We start from the raw sequence: 24,532 nt of genomic DNA, 5'->3' as shown, positions 1-24,532 counted from the left end.
ATAAGATCACTGTTAGTAGTCGACTTTAGGGCACATTACAACCAACAACATCTTCCAATGAACTTTTAGTTACAAAACAAGTGACTTGTCAAGGACTGAATTTGTTATCCCCTAATTTAAGTAATAGGAGCCTTATTAGTGCTGAGCTGCTAACCAAAAGTTTGATGGTTCAAACCCGTCAACCTCTGTAGGACAGATAGCAGTCTACATCTATAAAGATTAACAACCTCAGAAAGCCACTGAGCATTTCCACTGTCTGTATTATAGAGTTAGAATTTGCTTCAGAGCAAAGATTTGGTTTCGGTTTTTTGCTTTGAGGCGTTTTTAAGTGAGTCTAAACAAATAGACTTAAAGATTATAGAAGTTACCCAACGCTGAAATAAGCAGTTTTTTTAATTGCTTTCTTTATATTTGCATGAGAAGCAATATTGTAGAGTGCATTTCTAAGCACTAATCTACTTGACTTTGAATTCAGGGTTCCCCTAGTTACTAATTATATTAAACTGGGCGTATCTAACTTTTCATTACATCTCCCACAAAAGATATGTTGTTGTTGTTAAGTGCCATCGAGTCATAGATGACTCATATGGCGATCCTATGAATGAAAGACCTGAACACTTGTATAACTTTCATCATTTCTCCAAATTCATAGGGTTTCTGGAGTCAGGGTATTTCAAAAGTGGATGCCACTCCTGCTTCCAAGCTTGTTTTAACTGGGGAGCTCCACCAAGCACTGGCCACCATGGGTAATCATTATTGCATTTGACACATCAGTGTCACAGTGTTTAGCATCACAGCAACGAGTTAGCTCTGTACAGCAAGTGGACAGATCAGTGCTGTGCCACTTAGAAGAATGTTTGACCCAAAACAATAAAAACCAGCTCTGAGGGCCGCAGATTAAAATCACCCACCTTTGGCTTGGTAGCATCACTTTCTATCCACTAGGCCAACTGAGCTCTGTGTTGTTAAGTGCTGTTGAATTGTAGACAACTCATAGTGGCTCTATGAACAAAAGACCTGAACACTTGTATAACTTTCTTCATTTCTCCATGTTGATAGGGTTTCTGGGTAAGTTAAAAACCCATAAAATTTAGCATAGTGGCTGTATAGCCAATAAAAAGCTCAATAGTAACTACTGTACTTGCATTACTGACAGATTTGAGAGATGTTCCTAAAGAATCATCTCTGGACTTCTGATGGCCTTTTTAATACCGGAGGTGGGGGGTGGATTACAAGCAAGATTGATTCACACAGAAGTGCTACAAAAGTCCTGAGAGTGCTGTAGAGAAGAAAGGAAGATGAGAAGTGAAGATTACGGGCTGATTTGGGGGAGAGTAACAGAAGTAGGAGGGAAAAAAGTGAAGAGAACAATTGGAAATGAAAACTAAGTGAGGAAGGAGACAAAAGTGAGTCCCTAATGTGTACGAAGCAGTGTGGGACAGGACAAGAGTAGAATTTCCCATCGTTTCCAAGGCTGAAATCTGGGAGAAGATGGTGTAGTACACCGTGTGTTGTGCTGCTAATCTAAGGTAGTATGTCTTGGGTTGTTTGAATCCACCGGCAGAAAAACGGGTTCTCCTTCCATTAAGATTTACAGCCTCTGAAACCCAATGAAGGGTCACTATGGCCCGGAATTTACTCAATGGTAGTGAATGTTATTATCCTTTGGTGCCATCGATGAATTTGAACCACCAATCTTTTCACTTATCAGCTGAACATGTAACTGTTGTGCCATTAGGTTACCTTCAGAGTGGCATACTGCTGTAAAGTTTACTCTGACCCCTGGTAACCTTTCGTCAGGTTTGTGGGGCTGTGAATCTTTGAGATTGCAGCTCAGCTTCTTGCCACTAGGTCACCAGGGCTCAAGAGGTGCTATAAATGTTAATGGAAGGGAACTTCTCCTTTCTCCCTTAGAGCAGCTGGTGCAGTCGAACACTGACCTTCCTCTTCGCAGCCCACTATGTAACAAACTATGTTGCTTTTCAGAGTGTTGAACTGTTGACAGATGCTGTCTAGTCCACTCTGACTCATAGCAATTCTATATAAGTCCTGCATGTCGTTGGTTGCCCTCATGTCATGCAGTTCAGTACCCTGTGAACAGCAGATCAGAACCTTACCCTACTCTGTCTATTCCTCATGATCTGTGTTCCGCTCAGGCCCACTGTTAGTCACTCAGTCCGTCTTGAGTGTCCTTTCTCTGACCATTCGTTCATTTCACCATTCCTTGCTTCTAAGGAGCATCCTGGGCCAACTTTCAGAATGAGTCAGGTGGTTCTTTTGGCAGACCATGGGACAGTCTTCTATCCTGTGGATACTCTTCTCCACCACCACAATTCAGGGTTTTTTAAGATCCTGAATAACAGTGTGTAAACAAACAGGATAGACTGTTGGTTAACATCATTGGATGCTGGAGAAAAAAAGTACCTCAATCCTTGATAATAGGAAAATTCGATCGGCAAAGCATTAATTGAGTGCCTCTTTTGGGGACAAGAGTAATTCTGGTGACCTAGTGGTTATGGAGTTGTGCTGCCAACCCAAAGGCAAGAGGTTTGAATCTAGCAGCTGCTCCAAGAAGAAAGAACAATCTCTAAAAACAGCTCAAGGGTCAGCTATGAGTCAGTTCTAACTCCATGGCAATGAGTTGTTTTTAAGGGATAAGTGCTGGAGATCCAGAAAAGCATTAGATATTGGTATTCCCAATATATGAATTGAGAATTTAAATTTTAATGAATCACACTACCTTTTAAAATTCAAAACTCATTGCCATCAATTAAAAACTCACAGGTTGCTGGATTCAAACTGCCTACCTTTGGGTTGGCAGTGCAATTCCTTACCACACCAGAGCTGCCAAAGATAATCTTCCATAATTGTATTATACAGTGTTGTGGCACATAATTTATTCTAACTCTAATACCAGTACCAAAAGTCAGAGAGAAGATGTGTAGGTAACTGACAATAAAACCCAGTAATGATTTTTTTTAAATGTATTCTGTTCAAATCAGAATTCTGTTATAGTGGAGTTGATGGACCAGAATATGACAGAAAGCTGGGACTACCTGAATATTCTGCGTGCTCAGCAAGTAGAAAATCTAGTGGGGGCAGAGAGCATGGGAAGACATTCTTACACAGAACTGGCACTTTCACTTTAAGAACTTAAGTTGTTGCTATTCACAAGTGTGGACCGCCTTACTGAACTGCCTTCCTTTCTTTCATAGATCATGGCCAAGAATAAACGAAGAGGGCAGAAGCCCAGGAATGTGTTTCACATAGCAAGCCAAAAAACCTTTAAGGCTAAAAGCAAAGCAAAGCCAGTCACTACAAGTCTTAAGAAGGTAAGTGTTAAACATCTAAATCGATTGTTGAAAAGCCAAGTGTAATTATAAAGCTAAAGAAAAATGTAATGTTTCTATTAAAGTTATAGCCATTCCCACTACGGCAAAATGATTGTAAATTTTTGTTTAAAGGAGGGAGGGGAAAAGTAACAAAAAAATAACCTCCCTTTTATGAATCTGAATGTCTGGGGGGAATAAAGTATTTTAACTGCATTTTACTAGTTTAATAGCGTTCTTGTTGTGTCCCATCAAGTCAGAACCAACTCATAGCTGACCCTTCAGTGAGTTTTCAGAGGCAGTAAATCACATGGAGACTACCCATCCTTCTCCCACAAGGTAGCTGGTGGATTGGAACCATGTGCCTTTAGGATTAGAGTGCAGCTTCTTACCACTAGGCCACCAGAGCTCTCTAATAGCTTTATTAGAGTTTAGAAGTCTTTAAAAGGCCATGGTATGATAAATAGTGCTTATCTTTTTTTTTTACTATTTCAGGGGAAAGCACAAATGCTGTCCCCACTACTACAGATCATGCCATCAATAGTGCTTATCTTTTAACCAGAACTTTAGAATTCACTGCGGTCAAGTGGCTTCTGACTTAGAGCAGCCCTATAGACCTGTGAGGAAGACTTGAAACCTCGCTGCAGAAGATCAAAGACTACAGCCTTCCATACAGGTTGCATCTCAGTTCTCAAGACGACAAATCACCAATGAACCAATAAGCAATGTCATTCACCTGTGGTACCAGCAGTTAGGAGACATAGTATTGCCCTGGGGAAGTCTGTTGTCAGGAATCTCTCCAAATTACCAAGAACAATGATGTCAGTTTGAAGAGAGATGCACCTGATTAAGGCTGTGGTCTTTTCAGTCATTTGCTAGACAACTAAAAAAGATGACAGAAGAATTGATGCCTTTGAATTACAGGGTTGGAGAAGAGTACTGCCAAAAGAACAAACAGGTCTTGGAGAAAGTGCAACCTGTTTGCTCCTTGAAGGCAAGGATGACAAAGCTTTGTCTCATATACTTTGGACATGTTGTTAGGAGGGGCTGTTCCTTGAAGGGACATCATGCTTGGAAAGGTGGAGGATCAGTGAAAGAGAGGACCCCCAATGACTGACACAGTGGTGATAGTAATGGGCTCAAGTGTGTCATAGATGAAAATGATGCCTCAGGATAGGCCAGAGTTCAGACCTGTTGTTGCCAAGAGTTGTACTAACTCAATGGCACCTAACTACAACATACAAGAAAAAGGGGGCTCTGGTGGCTTAGTGAAAAGCTGTGTTGCCGACCGGAATCCACCAACAGCTCCACAGGATGGGCAATTTCTTGTGTGATTTAGTCTCTCAAAGTCCACTGGAGGTTCAACTGTGAGTTGCTTCAGACTCCATAGAACATAACAGAAAAAGCAATTCAAGCCCACTATTAGAGTAAGATGGGATAGTCTCCTTCTATTAAGATGACAGGCATGGAAATGCTGTGGAGCAATCTTGTCCTCTTATTTAATCACTGTGCGTGTGGAGGGGTTTGGGGAGTTGTTAAACCAGAGAAGCCAGGGTGGCATGGATGGTAATCTGTGCAAGTACTTGGTGCTTTTAACTGAGACACCTTGGCAGACTTAGTGATCTATTCTCCAAAGGTCCTGGCATTGAGGCCCTGAGTTCTGATCTACCCATAAGGAGCTGCCATCAATCAGAATCAACTTAAGGCAACATTTCCTCCAAACTGTGATATATTTTCTAAAAAACAGATCATTTGTCTAACATTTCCCAATAAAACTTAAGGATTTTAGTGTGAGTTAGCCCCACATGCTGATAGTCTTTAGATTTTTGGTTTAATAAGATTAAATAAATTCTGGCTGAATATTTATTCTTGGTGGTGTTGTTTCCCCCCCCGCCCCCCAAAGATAAACATTGTGAATGATGACAAAGTCAACAGAGTAAACAAAGCTTTCACAGATATACAAAAGGAGCTTGTACACTTCTCAAAAGGCCTTTCTCTTGAACCTCTGCACAAACAATCGGTAAGTAGAAATTATTTGCTTTTGTTACTGTTTAGTTACCAGTTGGAGGCTAGTAAGTTAACTCCGGCTTTTCAAGCCCAGACAGTTGAGTATAATTTTTAGTACTTGGCTCTGCACTATGTATATTACATTCAGTCACATTCAGACTTTCAAACACCTGGGTTTGGATATATAACCATCTATTGGTCTCTTTCCAGGCATGGGAAATTAAATTGGATTATCTGCGGGTTGTTTTTGTCACACATATTAACTTGGGTTTTTAAATGTAGTGCTTTTCTTTCTTCAGGTTGCCCACCAGCTGAATGAAAAAGGACCAGTGAACGTTGATGAAGCCACACAACTAATGGCTCTGTTATAGTAACTGTGATGCTGCCACATCAGGCCTCCACACCTCCCCCCAAAAAGATCAATAAAATCAATGCTGTATACAACTTTATTTTTAAAAATCTTGTTAATGTACAGGCATTGGCACATTTTAATACAAACTACATCAACAGATCTTTCCTGGAATCTAGGAAAGTGGAATGTCAGAAGTCAACAAAATGTGGTAAACTTAAAGTGCTAAAACAGAAGGCACTTCACAAAATCAGTTCACTGCAACAGTTACTATGTCGTCGTTTACATCCTTCACTTTATAAGTGGCAGTGAGTGAGAGACTGAATTAGAAGGACATAAAGAAATAAAGTTTTGTGGCAGTAAAAATGTAAGACACACAAGTGTCAAGCCCTTAGCTAGCATTTTTGCTTTGGATGCCCTGAAGTCTATTTTAACTTTGCTCTCCTAAGAGGAAAAATGAAGAGAACTCGAAATTGGGGGGGGGGGGAAAGAGGCTGAAATTTCAGAAAATAATCGGGGATGAGGGGACAGCATTCATCACGTTTTCCCCTGAAGTCATCAGCCCTTTGCTTTTATGAAGTTCTGTGAAGTAAAAAGGAATTGGGGAAGAACACTTCCGAAATCAATGGCCTAAGAAAGAAAGTGTTACATTCATTATTTTAAATAGGGTTACGGAGAAGCCTAAAATGTTATGCAGTTAGAGGTAGATAATAGTCCCCAGTCTCCATGGATTCTAATAATTTAGTATCTGCACATCAAACAGATCACAGACTCCTTCATTATCATCTAAATTAAAGTTGTAGTCATCTGCCGGGGTAGGAGAAAGCCGCAAAAGAGGAAACACTGCAAAAAAGAAAGAAAAAAAAATCACTGATGATTTCACTATACAGGTAATGTTCAACATAAAATGTCAAAAATACCATCAATCCAAATGAAACCCTGGTGACACAATGCATTTCACATGCAGCTAACTTAAAGACTGGAAGTTCAAATCCACTAGCCTGCTCCTCAGGAGAAAGGTGATCAGACTCCACTCAAAAGATTTAGAGCCTCCAACCTGATGAAGGGATCGTTATTTAGAAACAAAGTAATGATTCAGTTAATAACATGGTTTAGTATAATTAGTGGATTGATTATGTGTATTGTCAAGTCAGCAGACCCAAAGCTGATCCTCCAGTGGCAATAAACAGCACTAGGGGATACCGCTTACCCTCCTATGGAGGAGCTGATGGATTCAATCCCAATACCTTTGCATTGGCAGCACAATTCCTTACCACTAAGCCTCTATAGCTCCCTCAAGAAAAAAGTTAAAAACGTTTATTTGAACTTGTCATTAAAATTCAAATTCATTTATAAATCAAATATAGCGGTCAGTATTTTCTTTGATCTGCTAAGTAAGGTACCACTTTGAACACAGTAGTATCAAAGACCGAATTTAAACTTGCTGATATTCTCTTACAAATCTCTCATATTTCTGTCATTCTAATCGAGTCATAGCGAACCGTCCATTGGGATTCTGAGGCTGTGGATTAAATCACAGATTAGACATCTCTCTGGCCTTTGAGTTAGCAGGGTAACTCCTTTTGAACTACTCAACAAGAGTTCCCTTTTCTACATATGAAACTCATTGCTGTTGAGTCCAAACCAACTCCTAACTGACCCTCTACTGTTGGGATTCACAGCTATAAATCCCTTTAAAGGTTTAAACTATGTCTTCCGACGAGCTGCTGGTGGATGTTGCTTTGGGATTAGACCCTATGAACCACATAAGTAGTTACTGGACCAATCGCTAGCTTCACTGCCATTACCTGTTAGGCCTCTAGTATATTAGAAACCAAACCAATAAACTCAAGAGTTTGCAAAAGAGCAAAACAAATTTTTATTATAGCTGAATTAAAATTTCGAATTAGATGATATGCTTAATATTAGTGATAGTTCAGTGACAGTTTATTGTTGTTATGTATTGTCAGCTATGACTCATAGCAATCCTATGAATAATAGCTCTGAAACTTACCTCATCCTGAGGTAAGGTCTTTGACACACCTGACCCTACTGCCACAGTCACTGTCTATCTCATCCAGGGTTCTCCCTCCTACTGTGTTGACCCTCTACCCTTCCCATCAATTCTTCTGTCATCTTTAGTCTCTGTCTAGCTTCTCAGATGCACAGCAATCAACTGAAAAGATCATGGCCTGGATCAGCTGCACAAGTCTCTAGACTGCTATTATTGCTCTTTAGCACTCTGCAGAGGTTCTTGACAGATTTTCCCAGTGCAACTTGTCTTTTAACTTCCTGACTATTGATGTAAGGCTGTTGAATGTGGATCTGAGCATTAGTAGCTCTAAACTGGCAGAGATGGGAATATACATCTGAGACAGACAACAATTGGAGCTATACCCCAAGCAGTTTGCTTCCCTGGACCTGAGAGATCAGAGAGGGCAGACAGCTACTTTCCTGCTAAGACTTAAACAAGCACATCCCCAAAGATGTTACTGCTGGTAATTTGCAGAATATCGGTTTACACCAAGAAGTTTATAACTGCTTTGTTGTGAATCAGTCTTCATTTAGAACATGATAAAAACCCAAGGACTTTGGAATTCCTGATGAATAAATGTTAAAATAGGCTATTGTTTGTAGCAGGGAGCTCTGGTGGCATAGTCCACTACTAGCTCAAAGGCTGTGAATCTCAGAGTTCAAATCAAGCAGTTGCTTGGGAAAAAGACTGACAGCCTCGTATTAGGACATACAGAGTCCAGGAAACCCAATGGATGGTTCCCAAATGAACCAATGGCAGGAAACGCATTATAGCATGTGGTGGTTACCAACACTGAAAAATGTGTTTATTCCTTATCATGCTAAAAACGTTTCAGTAAAGTAATAGACACTTTAAGAGGAGCCTTAAATGGCTTCAGTTGGGGTGGGGGCCTCCTCTCTCTACTATAGTTTTACATATCCTTCCATCACTGCTTAAATAAGGGCTAGGCTTTATAAATAGCTAGTAGTATGAAGACAACAAGTAGTAGTTGTGATTGGTCGGTCACCTTAGATTCGAATCATGTGACTGCGTTGGCAGAGCAATGCCTTACCCACTAGGTTACCGGAACTCCATTAGACTTTATGATTGACGACAAATTCTAACTGCAGGAGAGGTCAGGTACGTAAAACGAATGAAAAACGCCACAGTGTTTGTGCCGACTGACTGCATAGAAAAGTACCCTTAGAATGTTGTAGCTTTCTAGAATCAGTCCTGCTTCATGACTGAACAAAAACAGGTTACTTAACTGTAGAGTACATTCATCTAAGGAGCTGTGATGGCAGAGTGGGTTATGTGTTGCACTGCTAACTGAAAGGTCAGCAGTTAAAGCCCACTCTGCAAGACAAACATGGGCTGTCTCCTTCCATCAAGATTTACAGTTTCATAAATCCAATGGAAGCTCACTAACGGTTGGAAGTGACTTCTTTGGCAGCATGTTTGGTTTTGGGTATATATATAGAGAGAGAGAGAGAGAGAGTTGTGTGTGTGTGTGTGTGTGCGCGCGCGCCCACTTCCAAAATAGCTTGTCTCTGGAAACTATGAACTTGGAGAAATGATGAAAGTTATACAAGTGTTCAGGTCTTTTATTCATAGGGTCACTATGAGTAATCTACAACTCTACGGCCCTTAACAACAACAACAACAACAACAATGAGCTCCGTTGGCCTAGTGGATAAAAAGTTATGCTACCAAGCCAAATCTTCTAAGTGGTATAGCACTGGTCTGTCCATTTGCCGTACAAAGGTAACTTGTGGTGGCTGTGAAGCTGAATACTGTTGACACTAATGTGTCAAAAGTGGTAATGGTTACCCATGGTAGGCAGTGTTTGGTGGAACTCCCCGATTAAAACAAGCTTGGAAGCCGGAGTGGCATATATAAATTCAGGAAATTTTAACTAATAAGGAATCTACTCACCATCAGAAGACATTAATTCATCAATTATATCGCCACTAAAAGATCCTGTTGAAAACAAAATTGCAATAGTCACATTTCTGTTTACAGAAAATTTTATTAGGATACAATATTACATGCCAATGAGCCAGAACAACCTCACCGCTAATCCTACAGCAGGTTTTCAGAGGCTGTAAATTAAACAGGAGGAAACTGCCCGTCTTTATCTGGAATAGAAACTGGTGGATCTGAACTACCTTCCTTTGTGTTGGCAACTGCAACTCCTTCGCACATCCTAGGCAACAGTGCAAAGTTAAATGCTAAAAGTTTGTGGAATGAAAATTATTCTGGATAATTTCCCCCCCCCCATAGAATTCTCCAACTATTGCTTTCTTGGTTTTCCCCCCCTTGATGCTGAGAGGATGGAGAGAACAGAACACAAACCCCTGTTGGAGCACTCTTAGGGAAGCAGCTGTATAGGGTGAATGGGCATTAGTGCCTGTAACCATATGAATTAAACAGAATGTTCCACAGACTCCAAGCATATAAAAGTATACTCATGAATTTACTTCTGTAACTAAGTTGGGGATACTGGAGTTCCCAAAGATTATACCTAATAACAATCAATCATTCAGTAATTCAAGACAGTAAGGCCTTGAACACTAATGAGTGAAGACCTAATGAGTTATGGGAGGATGTCAAATGTATCATCCAGGAAGAGTGCAAACGGTCATTACAAAGACAGAAGAGAGAAAAAAAGGCCAAAATGGATGTCAGAAGAAACTCTGAAGATTGCACTGGAATGCAGAAGACAAAGCATTAGGAAGAGTTCAAGATACTAAAGAGCTGAACAGAAGATTCCAAAAGGTAGCACAGAATGACAAAGCAAAATATTACAATGAAATGTGCAAGGAGCTAGAGTCAGAAAATCAAAGGGCCGAACTCGTTCAGGATTTAAGCTCAAGGAACTGAAGAACAAATTCAAACCTCAAGTTGCTATAATCAAGGATGCTTTAGGCAGAATATTAAATGATTCAGGAAGTATTAAAAGAAGATGGAAAGAATATACTGAGTCACTGTATTGAAAGGAAATGGCAGACACACAAGAATTTAATGAAATAACATATGAGTAAGAGCCTATGGTGATGAAGAAAGAAGTTCAAGCTGCTTTGAAGGAAATAGCAAAAAATAAGGCCCCAGGAATAGATGGTATACCAATTGATGTATTTCAGCTAACAGACGCTGCCCTGGACATGCTCACCAAGTTGTGCCAAGAAATCTGGAGAACAACCACTTGGCCAACTGACTGGAAGAGATCTATATTTGTTCTCATTCTGAAGAAGGGTAACCCAACAGAGTGTGGGAACTACAGAACAATGTCATTGATTTCACATGCAAGCAGATTCTACTGAAGATTATCCAAAAATGACTAGAACAGAACATCAGCAGAGAACTGCCAGAAGTCCAGGCTGGGTTTAGAAGGGGTCATGGTAATAGGGATATTATAGCTAATACTAGATGGATCTTGGCTGAAAGCAGGGAGTACCGTAAGAATGTCTATCCGTGCTTCATTGACTATGCAAAGGTGTTTGACTGTGTGGAACATAACAAACTGTGGCTGACTCTGAGAAGAATGGGAATCCCAGAACACTTGATCGTGCTAATGCAAAACCTATACTTGGACCAGAACAGAGCAGGGTAACACTGCATGGTTCAAAATTGGGAAAGGTGTACGCCAGGGATGTGTCCTATCTCCATACCTTTTTAACCTGTATGCAGAATAGATTATCCGAGAGGCTGGGCTCTCTGAGGAGAAGTGTGGCGTCAGGATTGGTGGAAGATCTATTAACAGTCTGCGTTATGCAGATGACACAGCCCTGCTTGTTGAAACTGAGGAGGTCCTGAAATGCTTAATGCAGAGGGTCAAGGACTGCAGCCTTCAGTATGGATTGAGGCTCAATGTCAAGAAGACAAAGATTTTCACCAGTGGACCAATTAGCAGCATCAGGACGGATGGTGAAGAGATTGACATTGTTAACAACTTAAGTTTGCTTGGCCCCACAGTCAACACTCTTGGTACCAGTAGCCAGGAAATTAAAAAACGTATTGAGATGGGAAAGTCTGTTGTTAGGGACCTCTCCAGGGTACTGAAGAGCAATGGTGTCACTCTGGAGACTAAGGTGTGTCTTATACAGGCTTTGGTGTTTGCAATCACTTTTTATGCATCAGAGAGTTGGACAATGGCTAGGGAGGATTGAAGGAGAAGTGATGCCTTTGAGGTGTGGTGCTGAGAAGAGTATTGAATGTACCATGGACTGCCAAGAAAACACAACAGATTCATCCTGGAGAGGGTTAAACCAGGCTGCTCCTTGAAGGCAAGGATTCTGGGGCTTCATCTGATATACTCTGGACATGTTGTAAGGAGGGACAGGTCCTTGGAGAAGGACATCATGCTTGGGAGGGTGGAGGGACGGTGCAAGAGCGGAAGACCCTTTATGAAGTGGATTCAGTGACTGGGGTAATTGGGATGGGTGTGTCAGAGGCAGTGCAATTGACATATGATAGAGCAAGGTTTAGGGCTGTTGTACATAAGGTTGCTATGAGTTGCAAACAACTCGATGGCACACAACAACAAGAAGAAGTAATGAAAGAAATGCTGAAGCAAGAGATTAATGAATTTGAAAAGGGCAGCATGAGAAAACATAACAAAGGTAGCTCTGGTGGCAAGAAGCTCCAAAGTAATCAATCCCAAAGGATTGCTGTTCAAACCCACCATATGCTCTGCTGGAGAAGGAGGGGCCATCTCCTCCTGTGTCAATTGGATCCAACTCAACGGTATACAAAAAGGAAAAAACAACCAAAAACATTATAACAAAATGTACAGAGAGCTGCAGTTAAAAAAAAAACCAAAAGAAAGAATATGCTCGGCAATTCTCAAGTTGAAAAAATGAACAAATGCAGGCCTCAAGATGTAATATAGGCAAAATCTTGACTTTAAATTATTGCTTGTTAATGAAATGAAAACACGTCAATTGGTATTCCATCAAATCCTGGGGCGTTAATCTTTCCCAACGCTTTCAAGTGCAGCTTGAACATCTTCCTTCACCAGCACTGGCTCTTGCCCATATGGTACTTCCTGAAATTTTTCAATGTCAACCAGTTCTTTTTAATAGTGATTCTGTGTATTCTTTCGATGCTTTTTTGGATCACTTAAGTTTTTGCCCATAGCATCTCTCAATATTGCAACTCACATCCTGAATTTGTTTTTCCAATTCTCTCAGCAAGAGAAATGCTGAGAGAGTCCCTCTCTTTGTATTTTCAACTCTGCACATTCTATTTTAACATTTTGCTTCGTGTTCTTGAGCTGCCCTTGATAATCTGTTCTTTTCAGCATTTATTCCTTTTATTTTGGCTTCTAGATAACTCTAATACAATTTCCAGTCTCTTTATACTCATTTTGGTCTTTTCTCCCTCCTCTGTTTATGTATTGACTTTCTGTTCTCTTCAGGGATGATAGCCTTGATGTTGTCCTATAGAACTTATCTTGTTTTCAATGCCTCAAATCTATTCTGGAGATGACTGATAGCCTCTCACAACCCACTGGATGGTCAGCACATAACAATTAGTGGTCTAGTGGGTAAGGGATTGTGCTGCCAACCTAAAGACAAGTGGTTCTAATCTACCAGCTGCTCTGTAGAAGATGGCCAATCTCTTCCCATGTAGTTTAGAACCTCTGAAAACATGCTGGATGATCAGTCATGGGTCAGATCCAATGAAGACAATAAACATCATGTATTTTAAATAATGTCACAACTGATAAATCCAGAAACTCAATCGCCAGCTTGTTTAAGCAATATAGACATCAGATCTCCTTCACTTTCAGATTTTTTAAAAAGACTGCAAACCCACCAGAAGAAGACAGGTCTGTAGCTGTTATCTGCTGGAGAGGCGGACTTCTTTCAGAGACATGGTGCTCAGGCAGATCCTGAGTTGGTGTGCTGGGTTTCTGTGGCGTCGCAGGAGTGGAAGGCTGAGTGCAGAGCTGAATGCAGGGCTGAGTGGAGGGCTGAGGGGAGGAATGTGTTATCAGGAGGGTGAACAGGGAAAACCACAGGCTTAGAGGAACTGGACTCCTTATTTATAAGCAGCACATGGATAGGTCCTGCATGACTCTTCAGATTGATTTGGTATTTCTTTTGTCCATTATGGCCCTATAAATTCAATGGACAATAAGAAGCACATTAATAAACAGTACTATTTCTAGCTCCCCTGAAACTTGGTATTTTATTAAAACTAAGACATGCAGAATTATTTGGGACTAACTAAACTCATACAGCAAAATGAAGAGACCGAGAACACCAAGAGGAATAAAATATGTGTCCTTAAAAGTAAACTCTTCCCAAATGAAAATCATCCTAAACTCTGGGTTGTAGAATTCTAACAACCATATGCACTGTCTGTAATTTACACCTAAGCTCGGCAGGGCTGAAATGGTCAGGCCAAACCGTGGAGCTGGCTGGCACCCATGGGTGTGATCTCAGTAATTATTTATCCACAAGTTAATACTCTCAATGGATTTTTCCTACAGAGTAGGAAATCTAAAATCCCTCCATTTCAAAAGGGTTATTTTATGATTTAGATCCCAAGGCTTTAGAATCCAGTAATATATAATTACCTGCATCCAAACTTCTAGCACAGCTGCAGAAGAAGATAATAGTGATGTGTGGTCTGTTTTGGTTTTAGTATCTATTTTTTTTAAAAACTCTGAACCTGAAAACTAAAATCATAAAACTTATACATAATACCTCCTTACTCAGGATTTTGGTCCCCACTGAAATGTGGTCATGCTAATGGATTTTTCAAATTTACTGACCATATCATTTATCATTTCTTGATAACTTCTAGCTTAAATAAAATTTAAAAATACTTGTAATCTATTTTAAATTATTCAATTAGTCATGCCCTTGTAATTTTACTAATTGTTGAAGAAATCTACATTTGGATAGCAGTACTTTCAGATCAAGAACTTGGAAGAAAATCTTGACAATCAATTCATGTTAAAGGGAAAAGGGAAAAAAATTGTCTTTCCTGCGACAGTAGATCCATTTTTTACCATTTACACAAAATTTCCCTACATACCATTTCTGGAATAGGTACCTCTAACTGTGTCCCAGAAGGCGCTTTAATGGCCAATAGCGTATCTCCTAGTTTAAGGGGGGGAAAAAAAAAGATGACCATTTTAGAAACTACTAGTGACACAATGGTTACAATGTGGGCTCTGGATACAGCCAGAACCACTGGTTACAAATTCCAGGCAACAACAACTTGCTAGGTAATGTTGGGCTTCAAGTTCTAATTCTTCAACTGTTGGGAAAATAACCCCTGCACAGATTTGCTTTGAAAATTAAACAGCACATGTATTACAACATGCCACTGAGTCAGAACTGACTCCGCTCCACTGGGTTTTAAGAGATTGTAAAGGGAGATTTCCCACTTTTCTCTCCAGAAGCAGCTGATAGATTTGTACTGCATGCGTTTGGGTTGGTAACACAATTCCTTACCCACGAGGTGACCAGAGCTCCCTAATACGTTCATTAATAGTTCTTAGTATTAATGTGTACATCTGAGTTGATGCTGACTCATGGCAACTCTATAGGACGGAGTAAAAAGACCCCATAGCAGACGGCTGGTGGGTTCAAACTGTTGACCTTTCAGTTGTTATGTACTGTTGAGCTGGAACCAACTCATAGCTGACCCTCAAGCGGTTATCAGATGCAGTAGACAGCATGAGAGGAGACTGCCCATCTTTCTACGATAAATGTGAGCCACATACGTCTGGGTTGGCAGCATAATTCCTCCCACTAAGCCACCAGAGCTCCTTTTCCTTTGGGTTAGCATTCAAACTTGAACCTCAGGATAAGCTTTATCATTTAAAATTCAGTTCAAATTACTGAAATGGCTTTAGTCTGATAAAACCTGAAATGCTAAAAAATTCTTAATAAAGTAGCATTGTTTACTTGAAATATTTGAGCTACTTAATGGCTAGAAAAATTATATTAAAGAGCAAGAATGATAAAGTGAAATCTTGAGTTTAAGTAAACGTATTACTGAACCAACAATTCAGTGCACAATGGCCCACTGAACTGCAGCTTAACAAGACTTTTTCAGAAGCATTCTTAGAAAGGTTAAGAAAGATGCCCAATTAGGGAACAAAATCATACATTTTCAGTCGTGCTGTACAGGGAAAAGATGCTTGACAGAATTGTGTAATACACAAAAGTCTGTTGTTTTAATAGGGCATGCATGATTAAACAAACACACAGGAAAAGAGTGGGTAATGAACACTGCACTGGAACAGAGGAAGGAAAGACCTGATTAGGCACTATATACATGACAGCAATCTGGAACAAGAGGGGCATTGCAAAGTGGACTGGAGAGGAAGAAAGAGGGAAATGTGCAAAAATGAGTAAGACCACCCAAAATACCAAAGTGGACAGGCGGAAGGGAAAAGAGAGGGGAGGAAGGAAAATGTGCAACAAAGAGTAAACACTCAAAGTGCATATGCAAAATTGAGTTTTATTATTATGTCATATAGGTCCTCTCATTTTAGTCATCAATCTATTATTTCTATACATTTCCTAGGAAAAGATGGAGCCAGGGAGAATAGAATTGGGAATAATTCTCCAAGTTATAAAATGTGTTCACCTAGCTCTCTGCCTTCTATCTGTGCCCACACACTTGCTGGGAACAAATAAGCCCAACCTCATGTCTGAAATTCTGATTTTGAGACTGATTTCCTGAGTTAGCTTCTTCTCAACATGCATTTTGTACCCATTAAATGTGAAACCTGTGAGAAATCATTATTTTCAGGAAAACAAAAGCAGCCCATTAATACTTAGAACTATAGACATAAAGTAAAACATCTAGAGCAATGGAAAATGACAACTTATTTTGAGTCTATGGAAAATTCTGAACCACTCCACAATAAAAACAGAGTGCTGGTGACCTCGTCTGCAGGGAGTTTAACTGTTAATCCAGAGTTGGAGCCTCCCCGGCAGTGTGAATCCTATGGTTCCAAGCGAGAAAGACGGGCAAGCCCATTTGGTTGATAGCCTTGGAAACCCAAGGAAAGGTCAACCGTGAGTCAGTTCTGTCTTCATGTCAATGAGTCTGAGATTGGGTTTTGAAAAGTGAGTAGGTTGATCAGAAAAAGAAATGTACTTACCATGAAAACAATTACAGATGTCTTCATACGTCACGTAGGAAAATGTACTGCCACACAAAGTTAAGGAACAGCATTTAAAGCAAGATGATCAAGCTATGGACAAAATGACTAAATATATAACTGTTTTCAAGGGTTAAAAAGAATAAACTCTCTAATAAGATAAAGTAAAAACAATCAGATTAAGGTACTCCCATACATTGTGCTGAGAAAGCACTTTTGAGGTCTGTGGCATCTGAAGACTCTGAGGAGATGAAAAACAGGAAACACTGGTGGGAGGAAGGGCTTCTCAGAGGACAACTATGGGTAGGAGAAGGCAGGCCACCACTATGACTGGAAAGCAACTGTCTACATCCCCACCCTGAGACTCTTCACAGGTCACAGTCTGGGGAATTGTGAGTGCTCAGAATCTCAGCATGGAATGAGGCAAAGTACAGCATCAACTAACACAATGATTTTGGAACCTTGGTGGTTGGTGCCACAGAGCTGGAAAACCTTCACTGTTACCAAACTGCTAAAGAGCTGATTGAAACAAAGGAAACAACAAGTGAAATCTATGACAACACTGAAAGTTGTATTTCAACTAACTCATTGCCATCCAGTTGAAAATGACCCATAGCTGACCCTTCAGTGGGTTTTCAGAGGCTGTGAATCTCCCAGGAGGAGACTGCCCATCTTTCTCCTGAAGTTATAAACACTTGGTAAAGAATGATTCTAGGAAATACATGGAGTAGATCACTGTTCCCCCTCAATACGATATGATAAATATACAAACGTTGGCCCACACTCTGCAGTGTGTATTCTCTTTACCTAAGTCTTAGGAAATCCTGCTCTGCAATCCCAAAGGTACACGACTCAAATCCACCAGATGCTTCCTGAAGAAGGGAAAATCTTCTCCTGTATCAGATCTGATTCAATGGCACACACACACACACGGAAATCTTGGTTTGATTGTGGGCTTATAAATTTCATTTTTAATTTGGAATTAATTTTCTAAAACAATGAGTTGCTCAAGTCTCATATCTTTTGAAAACTGAGTTGATTCTTTGCATATGCCTCTAATAAAAACTGTACCTAACCATAACCTTTAACATTCACAGACCACTCAAAGCACCGTTTTGGCTAGCATACTGTGTCCTATCAATAGGAAGAAAGGAGATACTTTTTTTTTTTACTTTCAACTTCCAAATAAACACTAGTTACTTTTTAAACTCTAGTGTAAAGTCAATGACCATTACACTGGAAGACACTATTATATACACATACGGTTTACAATGCATAACCATGTAACATTTAAAAGGATATCTACTATTAAGGGAGTCTTCCATCACATTTTTGATGCTTTGCTGCAGCCACACCTTCTGCTGATCAAGTTCTCTTTCTTTCAGTTCTAGATCTTCAATTTCTGCTTTGAGATACCTTAATCTATCGATGACTTCTTTAGTATTACAGCCGGCACCTACACCTCTTAAAATACAGGTAAACATTAATATCATCACTGTAAAACTCATGTTAACATGGTATTTGTTGTAATAATGCTAACTCAAGACAAAAAATCTTTGTATACACTATAATATATATGAAAAACAAACAAGACTTTTGAATGTATTTGCTTAGAACATTTCTTGACATTGTTAATAAGCTCTAGAGTGGTTTTTGCAAAGTGGGAGGCCAGGCTGGTGACCGGAGCGCCAACAGAATGTCAATGTTAAGTTGCTCCTGGCAATCTCATAATGGAGACGGAGACATTGGTAAAATAAATGATAATATTTTGCTCTTGTTAGATTTTTACTTAAAACAAAGACACCACAAAACAAAAAGGTACAGGCAAAGGGGCCAGATTTGAAGAACAGGATTCTTCTGATTGATACAAACATTCAACTGTGTGATGATTAACAAATGATACCATGCATTACAACCAACTTTGATGATTATAATCAACTATTACATGTAAGACATAGTTCTTGTTCTCCAAGTTCATACTAGGCAGAAAAATCAAGATTGAGGAGAGATTAATTAAAGCAGTATGCAGTAGTAACTAAATGAATAAGGGTAAAAAGTAAAATTTGTATCTTAATGGTATAAAACAGGAGAGAAAAGTAAGAAAATAGCCCCCAAAAGGGATGAAATATACTGAAGCCCAGAGGTTAGTAAAGAGAAAAGAACAGTTTTTAAACAGGGTATTCGTTTGTAACTTACTTCCACTGGATGCTATTTTTTGACTTCTTTTCTATCAGGTCAATTCCTTCCAAGACATTGGTGATATCATAAATTCTTCTTTTTTGCCTCACAGCCAAAGTATCTGCAGCCTGTTTTTATTTTTAAGAGAACAGTGAAGTAAAGGACAATTCATAATTTAAAGTCACAAGAATTCATCATTACATTTACAGAAAGATCTCAATCCCAAATTTAATCCAGATAGTTGCTTGGGAACAATAGCTGGCCATGTTCAAAGCATCTCCCAAATACTGCAAATACCAAAGAAATTATTTCATTTAAAAGCCAGCAGATATTGGAATGCAAAACAAAATTAGAGGTCATGACACAAAATCTTCAAAAGTAAAAGAACACAGTAAGAATACTGGAAAATGCTGAGTAGGATCTACTAATGGTCTACCCCATCACTTCCTATCTTACTTCTATATGCTCAGAAACATTCTCAACTAAAGACAATCTTAGTTATTTTGGGAAACTCTTAAAAAATCTTCTTTTGTAATTGATAAGGTATTTGTAGAGGGAGGTTCTGAGTTATATACCCTCTTCCAATGCCTTGCAGTACATTGTATTTTTAAACCAAAATAAAATCCACTGAATGAATCACATAATCAGCACAAAGTATAAAATTAATAAAAAGTCCAAGGTGGTGGTACTAAGGAAAGACTATATACACAAATGTGGTTGTCTTACTCACAATACATAAAATCAACAAAAATATGACATGCTGTCATGTTATGAACAAACTCAGGAATATTATATTTATCTAATCATTTCCTACTCGTATTTCTGACATTTGTTCCCCAATTGAACAAATAGTATTTCATTTTCCAAAATAGATTAGTATCTTCAATGTGGACTACTTAAGCGCACTTACATCCCTATTGATACGTAGATCATTTTTCAGCACATTATTTCATTTAATGAATAGGGTTTAATGGTAAATAGGCACACTGCCAATCCAAAGGCAGGTGGCTGGAATCCACTAGCAGCAACATGGGAGAAAGACAATCTCCTAAATCCATGTGATTTAAGTCTCTGGAAAGCAGCTCGAGAGTCAGCTATGAGTTGGTTCCTACTTGACATCACATAACAGCTTGGTTAGCCGCTCCCCTAGGGTCCAGTTTCTGGTAAACAGCAGCTTTTAGCACTGCACACCCTCTGCAGTCTGGATCTCAGTCTCTGAAAACACGAGGGACAGATGCTGCTCACTTCTTGCACATAAAGAGTTAGTTCTGTCAATTTTCAGTACTGCCAGAAAAACCAGAGAACTATTTTCCAATTACTCGGGCCTTCTTCAGTAGAGAGTTCATGCCTCAAGTAGCCAGCAAAGAGTGGGAGGGACTCTTTTGAGTCCCCACCTCCGATTTGGCACCTGTCTGTTCTGGAAAAACAGAATACTAAGAAGGACTCCTTTCCTTCACTCTTTCAGCCTTGCTCTCCTTGAGTTGGAAGCTGTCTTCATGGAGAACAATAGTCAGCAGCAGTTAACTGTAAAAACGGAAAAGGTCCTCTTGAGACACTCCAGAGCACTCCAAGCCGCAGCCCTGTGTTCTCAGTATCTATGTACTCACACACAAAAGCTTTCACAGCCATAGTAACAGTTCACTGGTTTCAGTGTGAGAACTTGTTTCTATAAACCCAGACCACAACAGCTCTTTCGCCCGTCATTAAGCAAAGAGCTATAATTTAACTTGGAGCTCAATTTGGTGGAAGGGGCCCCATACACAAACCATCACCAATATATTGCTTATATCTAACACCTTTTCAAAAACTGTTATTACTTCAACACTGACTCTTTAAAAGCATACAGCCTAAATGCCGACCATGTTCTGATACCATGTAACACATAAACTCATTGCTATGGAGTTGGAACCAACCCCTCCAGTGGATTTTGAGAGGCTGTAAACTGCTTGGAAGGACAGTCTATCTTACTCAAAGCAGCTGGTGGATTTGGGTTGGCAGTGCAACTCATCCACTCAGATAGACCAGCTGCTCTATTACAGGAGAAAGTGTTCTCCTCTCATAAACATTCATAGCTTTAGAAAATTGACGAGAGGTCACCATGAGTTGGGATCGACTACATGACAGTGGGATTTTTGGGTTTAGATTTAGCAGGGAGGGTGTATGGTGGCACCAGACTTCCAGAGGGCATCTATGTCAGCAGCATCTACATCATAAGAAGTCAGGTTCTGGAGTCAAGCACACATAAGACCCATTCTCTCTGCCACTTAATCTCTTCCACCAGCCTCTTAAGCCTCATTTCCTTTTTGTAAAATGGAATAACATATACTGAATAGATGTATTACAGGGATTATACTAGATTATCTCTGCACAATGTAGTGCCATAGGAAATTCTTTAATGTTGGCTAGTAATAGCATTATCATCAAATACATAAATACAGGCTGATATAAGGCACTGGGCTTAGGCTGCAGGTAAGATTTAGAGTGCAAAGACTATCCTTGAGTACTAAGGGTATATTAAGAATGAAAGTTGTAAGTATTAAGTTCAGAGGTAGGCAAGTTAGCAGAAGAGTGAGAAAGCAGACATTTTCATTGGGTTGCTTTTTTTATTTTCTTCGTGGGAGGAGGAAAGAAGCTAATGGTGAAGAAAAAAGTGTGAAAAACAGAGCAGGAAGGATGACCTGCACTCCTGGGCCCTCTAACTCCAAAAACCAAATCAACCATTGCCACTGAGTCAATTCCAATTCGTAGTGACCCTGACTGGCAGAGCAGAAGGGTCCTGTAAGGATTCTAAGGCTGGAGATCACTATGGAAGCCAGCTGTCACAACATTCTCCTTCTAGTGGGTTCAAATCGTCACTTTAACCACCATGCCTCCCCCCTCCCCCCTTTACATCTAAAACCTAAAATCCCACTGCTGTGGAATAGATGCCAACCCAGGATGACCGCCCGTTAATTTTCGAAGGCTACAAATCTTTATGTAAGGAGACCACTTATCCTGTAATAGAGCAGAGCAGCTGGTAAATTTGAACTACCAACCTTTTGTTTAGCTGCCCAACATGCTATCCATTATGTCATCAGAACTCCATGAAGTTTGTTGTTGTGTACCACTGGGTCAGAAGTGACTCACAGCTAACCCTTCGCTCCTCCTCCCAGAGGAGATTCTCTGTCTTTCTCCTGCGTAGCAGCTGGTGGATTTGAACTGCATTCCTTTGAGTTGGCATTGCAACTCCTTACCACTAAGCCACCACTGTTCCCCAAGTTTAGTGGTCATTAGTAAGGCTGAAGGTATATTTTTGTCCAGCTGTGGAAAACTGGCTGGTCTAGGGAGGAAGTAAAGGAAGCTCCCTCCAACTCACTGCAGAGTTACCAGTATAGCTGCGGAATAAATGTGCAGGTGCTGCATTTACAGAAGATGACTACATTTACTCTAACAGAATTTGACCCATGTAACCATAAAAGCAGCATCTAATTGTAACTCTACCAGACTCAGTTTACCCAGAGAGCAAAGCATGACCTCTGAAAAAGTCTTATCTTTCCACTTTGGTAGTTTCTAAAACTATTCTTTCACCACATAGGCAAGAGTGATGAACAAAACTAAAGCTTGCAGAACCAACCAATCACAAGAGCTGGAAACAGCGGCATGGAAGTGCTAAAGAAGGTCTAGGACTCATCTGGCCACACCTCGCACTTGATAAACCAACAAATGACATAGGGTTAACTCTGGATAGGAAGAGAGATTATGTGGTAGCTTTATTTGATTTAGGATTAGTTAGCTGCTGCTCATTAGCCCAAGGACATTCTTCTGATAAAGCATGATGTTACACTCTAACACCGAAATGCTAACCAGGGGACAAAACCTGTGATTCAGGTTCTTCATCTGCAAAGCAACTGCCAAGCCCATGACAGTCAATACCTGCTTAATGCTACTGTGCTTCAGAAACTAACACCCAACCCATCGCCACTGAGTGCATTCCAACTCATGGCATCCACCCTGGCAATCCCAAGGCTATGAATTCTTAGGGAAGGAGGATGCCGATCTTTCTCGTGCTGAGCTACTGAAGGGTTTGAAGTACTTTTGGTCAGGAGCCCAACAGTCCAAAAATCTGTATGCAAAGGAAATACATAAAAATCTGTTAGTTGCACATACATGCAAAGATGTCTGCACGTATGTACATGTATATACACAAACTTGTGATGGGGTCTTGAAAATAAGATAGGAAGAGCCCCAAGGAATGAATAATGCCTGTCTCTAAGGTTGTTAGTTGCTGTTAAATTGATTCCAACATGCACACGCCCATGTGATAGACACAGTAAAACTGTTCCACACTTTCCCTGTCTGTATCCATCAAGAAAGCAGACAGGCACTTCCTGGCACTGTACTGTTGGGTGGATCTGAACTGCCAATCTTTAAGTTAGCAGTCAAATGTAAACCATATGCACCACTTAGGAATATACAATAATGAGAATCCAAGAAATCGGAGTTTGTCTTTTTATTAAAAACTCACTTTCAATCATGCATGGAGCTTTCAGACTAAAACGGACTGGGAAGGCTTGACACTAGCTCTAAAAATCAGACAAAGAAAACACTAAGGATTGCAAAGACATGAGCCACAACCAATCATGAGGATGAAAGAAGACTGGGCAGTGCTTCCTTCTGTCCTAGGTGAGGTCAAGCCAACTCTGTGCTAATAATAGTAACAACCTTCAACTAAATGCCAAAGGTCCAGATTGGTTACTACCTGCTTTCAAGCACTGCTCCAGATAATTGATTTGCAGAATATTTTATTTCAAACCACAGTTTAGAAAATCTTTTCTAAGTCAGAAATGAGATAACTGTGTAATGGGATTTTCCACAGGTGTTGTCTAATAAAACACGTTGTTTACGTGCAGGTAGGCAGCATTACCTCGGTTTATAGGAAACAGATGCTAAAAGCAAATGAACAGTCAAGGGAAAATATCATTAATTAGATATTTGTGAAACAAATGTGTAAAGCATCTCCAAATGGGCTCATTTAAAAGACTTATATTAAAAAACTAAATTTGTTCCACAGCTAAAAGTTCTTGAGCTATATGACTTTATGAGGTAAAGCCAACTATACTGTCTATAGGTTTTATTTGAATTGTATACATTTAAAAAGAACATCAGCATCTCCACTTAATGAACCATTAAAAAAAAATATATTGCATGCATAGCTAAAGTGCATGGGGAACTGGCTAACACCTTATGGCATTTTAAAAAAAAATTTTAAAAACTCAACAGTCTTCCAGAAATGTGTTTAGGTTCTGTTAGGTCAACTGTGATTCACAGTGATCTAATGAACAGATAGAAACAATGCCCTATAGATATTTGGTGTAAAGAAAAAAAAAAATCAATGGTCATTAAGCAGATTCTAATCCTTAGTACCCTATATGGCTCAAGCAGAACTGCCCTCCATGGAGTTTTTCCAAGGCTGTAATCTTTTCAAAGTAGGTCTCCAAGCCTTTCTTCCAAGGCAATTGTGAATTTGACCCTCTAGGGAG

General features: G+C 39.8%; 2 protein-coding genes across 2 annotated transcripts in view; one reads left to right on the top strand and one right to left on the bottom strand.

The window, feature by feature from the left end:
* The first annotated feature begins 3,218 nt into the window (after positions 1-3,218).
* On the top strand, positions 3,219-5,707 carry LOC102866255 (chromosome unknown open reading frame, human C8orf59). The gene is made up of 3 exons (XM_006880511.1): positions 3,219-3,332; positions 5,233-5,349; positions 5,636-5,707. Exons 1-3 carry the CDS (start codon positions 3,219-3,221, stop codon positions 5,705-5,707), a joined length of 303 nt encoding a protein of 100 aa, XP_006880573.1.
* Positions 5,708-6,418: 711 nt separating this feature from the next.
* Positions 6,419-24,532, bottom strand: part of E2F5 (E2F transcription factor 5, p130-binding) — a 31,561-nt gene continuing 13,447 nt past the window's right edge. Inside the window, exons 2-9 of the mRNA XM_006880510.1 lie at positions 19,032-19,141; positions 18,138-18,299; positions 16,836-16,879; positions 14,750-14,814; positions 13,679-13,821; positions 13,520-13,647; positions 9,635-9,679; positions 6,419-6,528 (exon numbers count right to left, since the gene is read on the bottom strand). Coding sequence (XP_006880572.1) covers positions 6,419-6,528; positions 9,635-9,679; positions 13,520-13,647; positions 13,679-13,821; positions 14,750-14,814; positions 16,836-16,879; positions 18,138-18,299; positions 19,032-19,141 — 807 coding nt within the window. The remainder of the gene's footprint in view (positions 6,529-9,634; positions 9,680-13,519; positions 13,648-13,678; positions 13,822-14,749; positions 14,815-16,835; positions 16,880-18,137; positions 18,300-19,031; positions 19,142-24,532) is intronic.

The sequence above is a fragment of the Elephantulus edwardii genome, unplaced genomic scaffold (assembly GCF_000299155.1).
Source record: "Elephantulus edwardii isolate Elephantulus edwardi_28Jun2011 unplaced genomic scaffold, EleEdw1.0 scaffold00008, whole genome shotgun sequence".
In the NCBI taxonomy this organism is placed as follows: domain Eukaryota; kingdom Metazoa; phylum Chordata; class Mammalia; order Macroscelidea; family Macroscelididae; genus Elephantulus; species Elephantulus edwardii.
Note: the sequence above shows the minus strand (reverse complement) of the source record. Positions and strands in the feature narration are given on the sequence as shown.

Excerpts from the sequence above, each read along its gene's own strand:
- LOC102866255 (XM_006880511.1), top strand. The coding sequence starts at position 3,219 with ATGGCCAAGAATAAACGAAGAGGGCAGAAGCCCAGGAATGTGTTTCAC. Across the intron at positions 3,333-5,232 it reads TCACTACAAGTCTTAAGAAG|ATAAACATTGTGAATGATGA; the intron begins GTAAGTGTTAAA and ends CGCCCCCCAAAG. Across the intron at positions 5,350-5,635 it reads AACCTCTGCACAAACAATCG|GTTGCCCACCAGCTGAATGA; the intron begins GTAAGTAGAAAT and ends TTCTTTCTTCAG.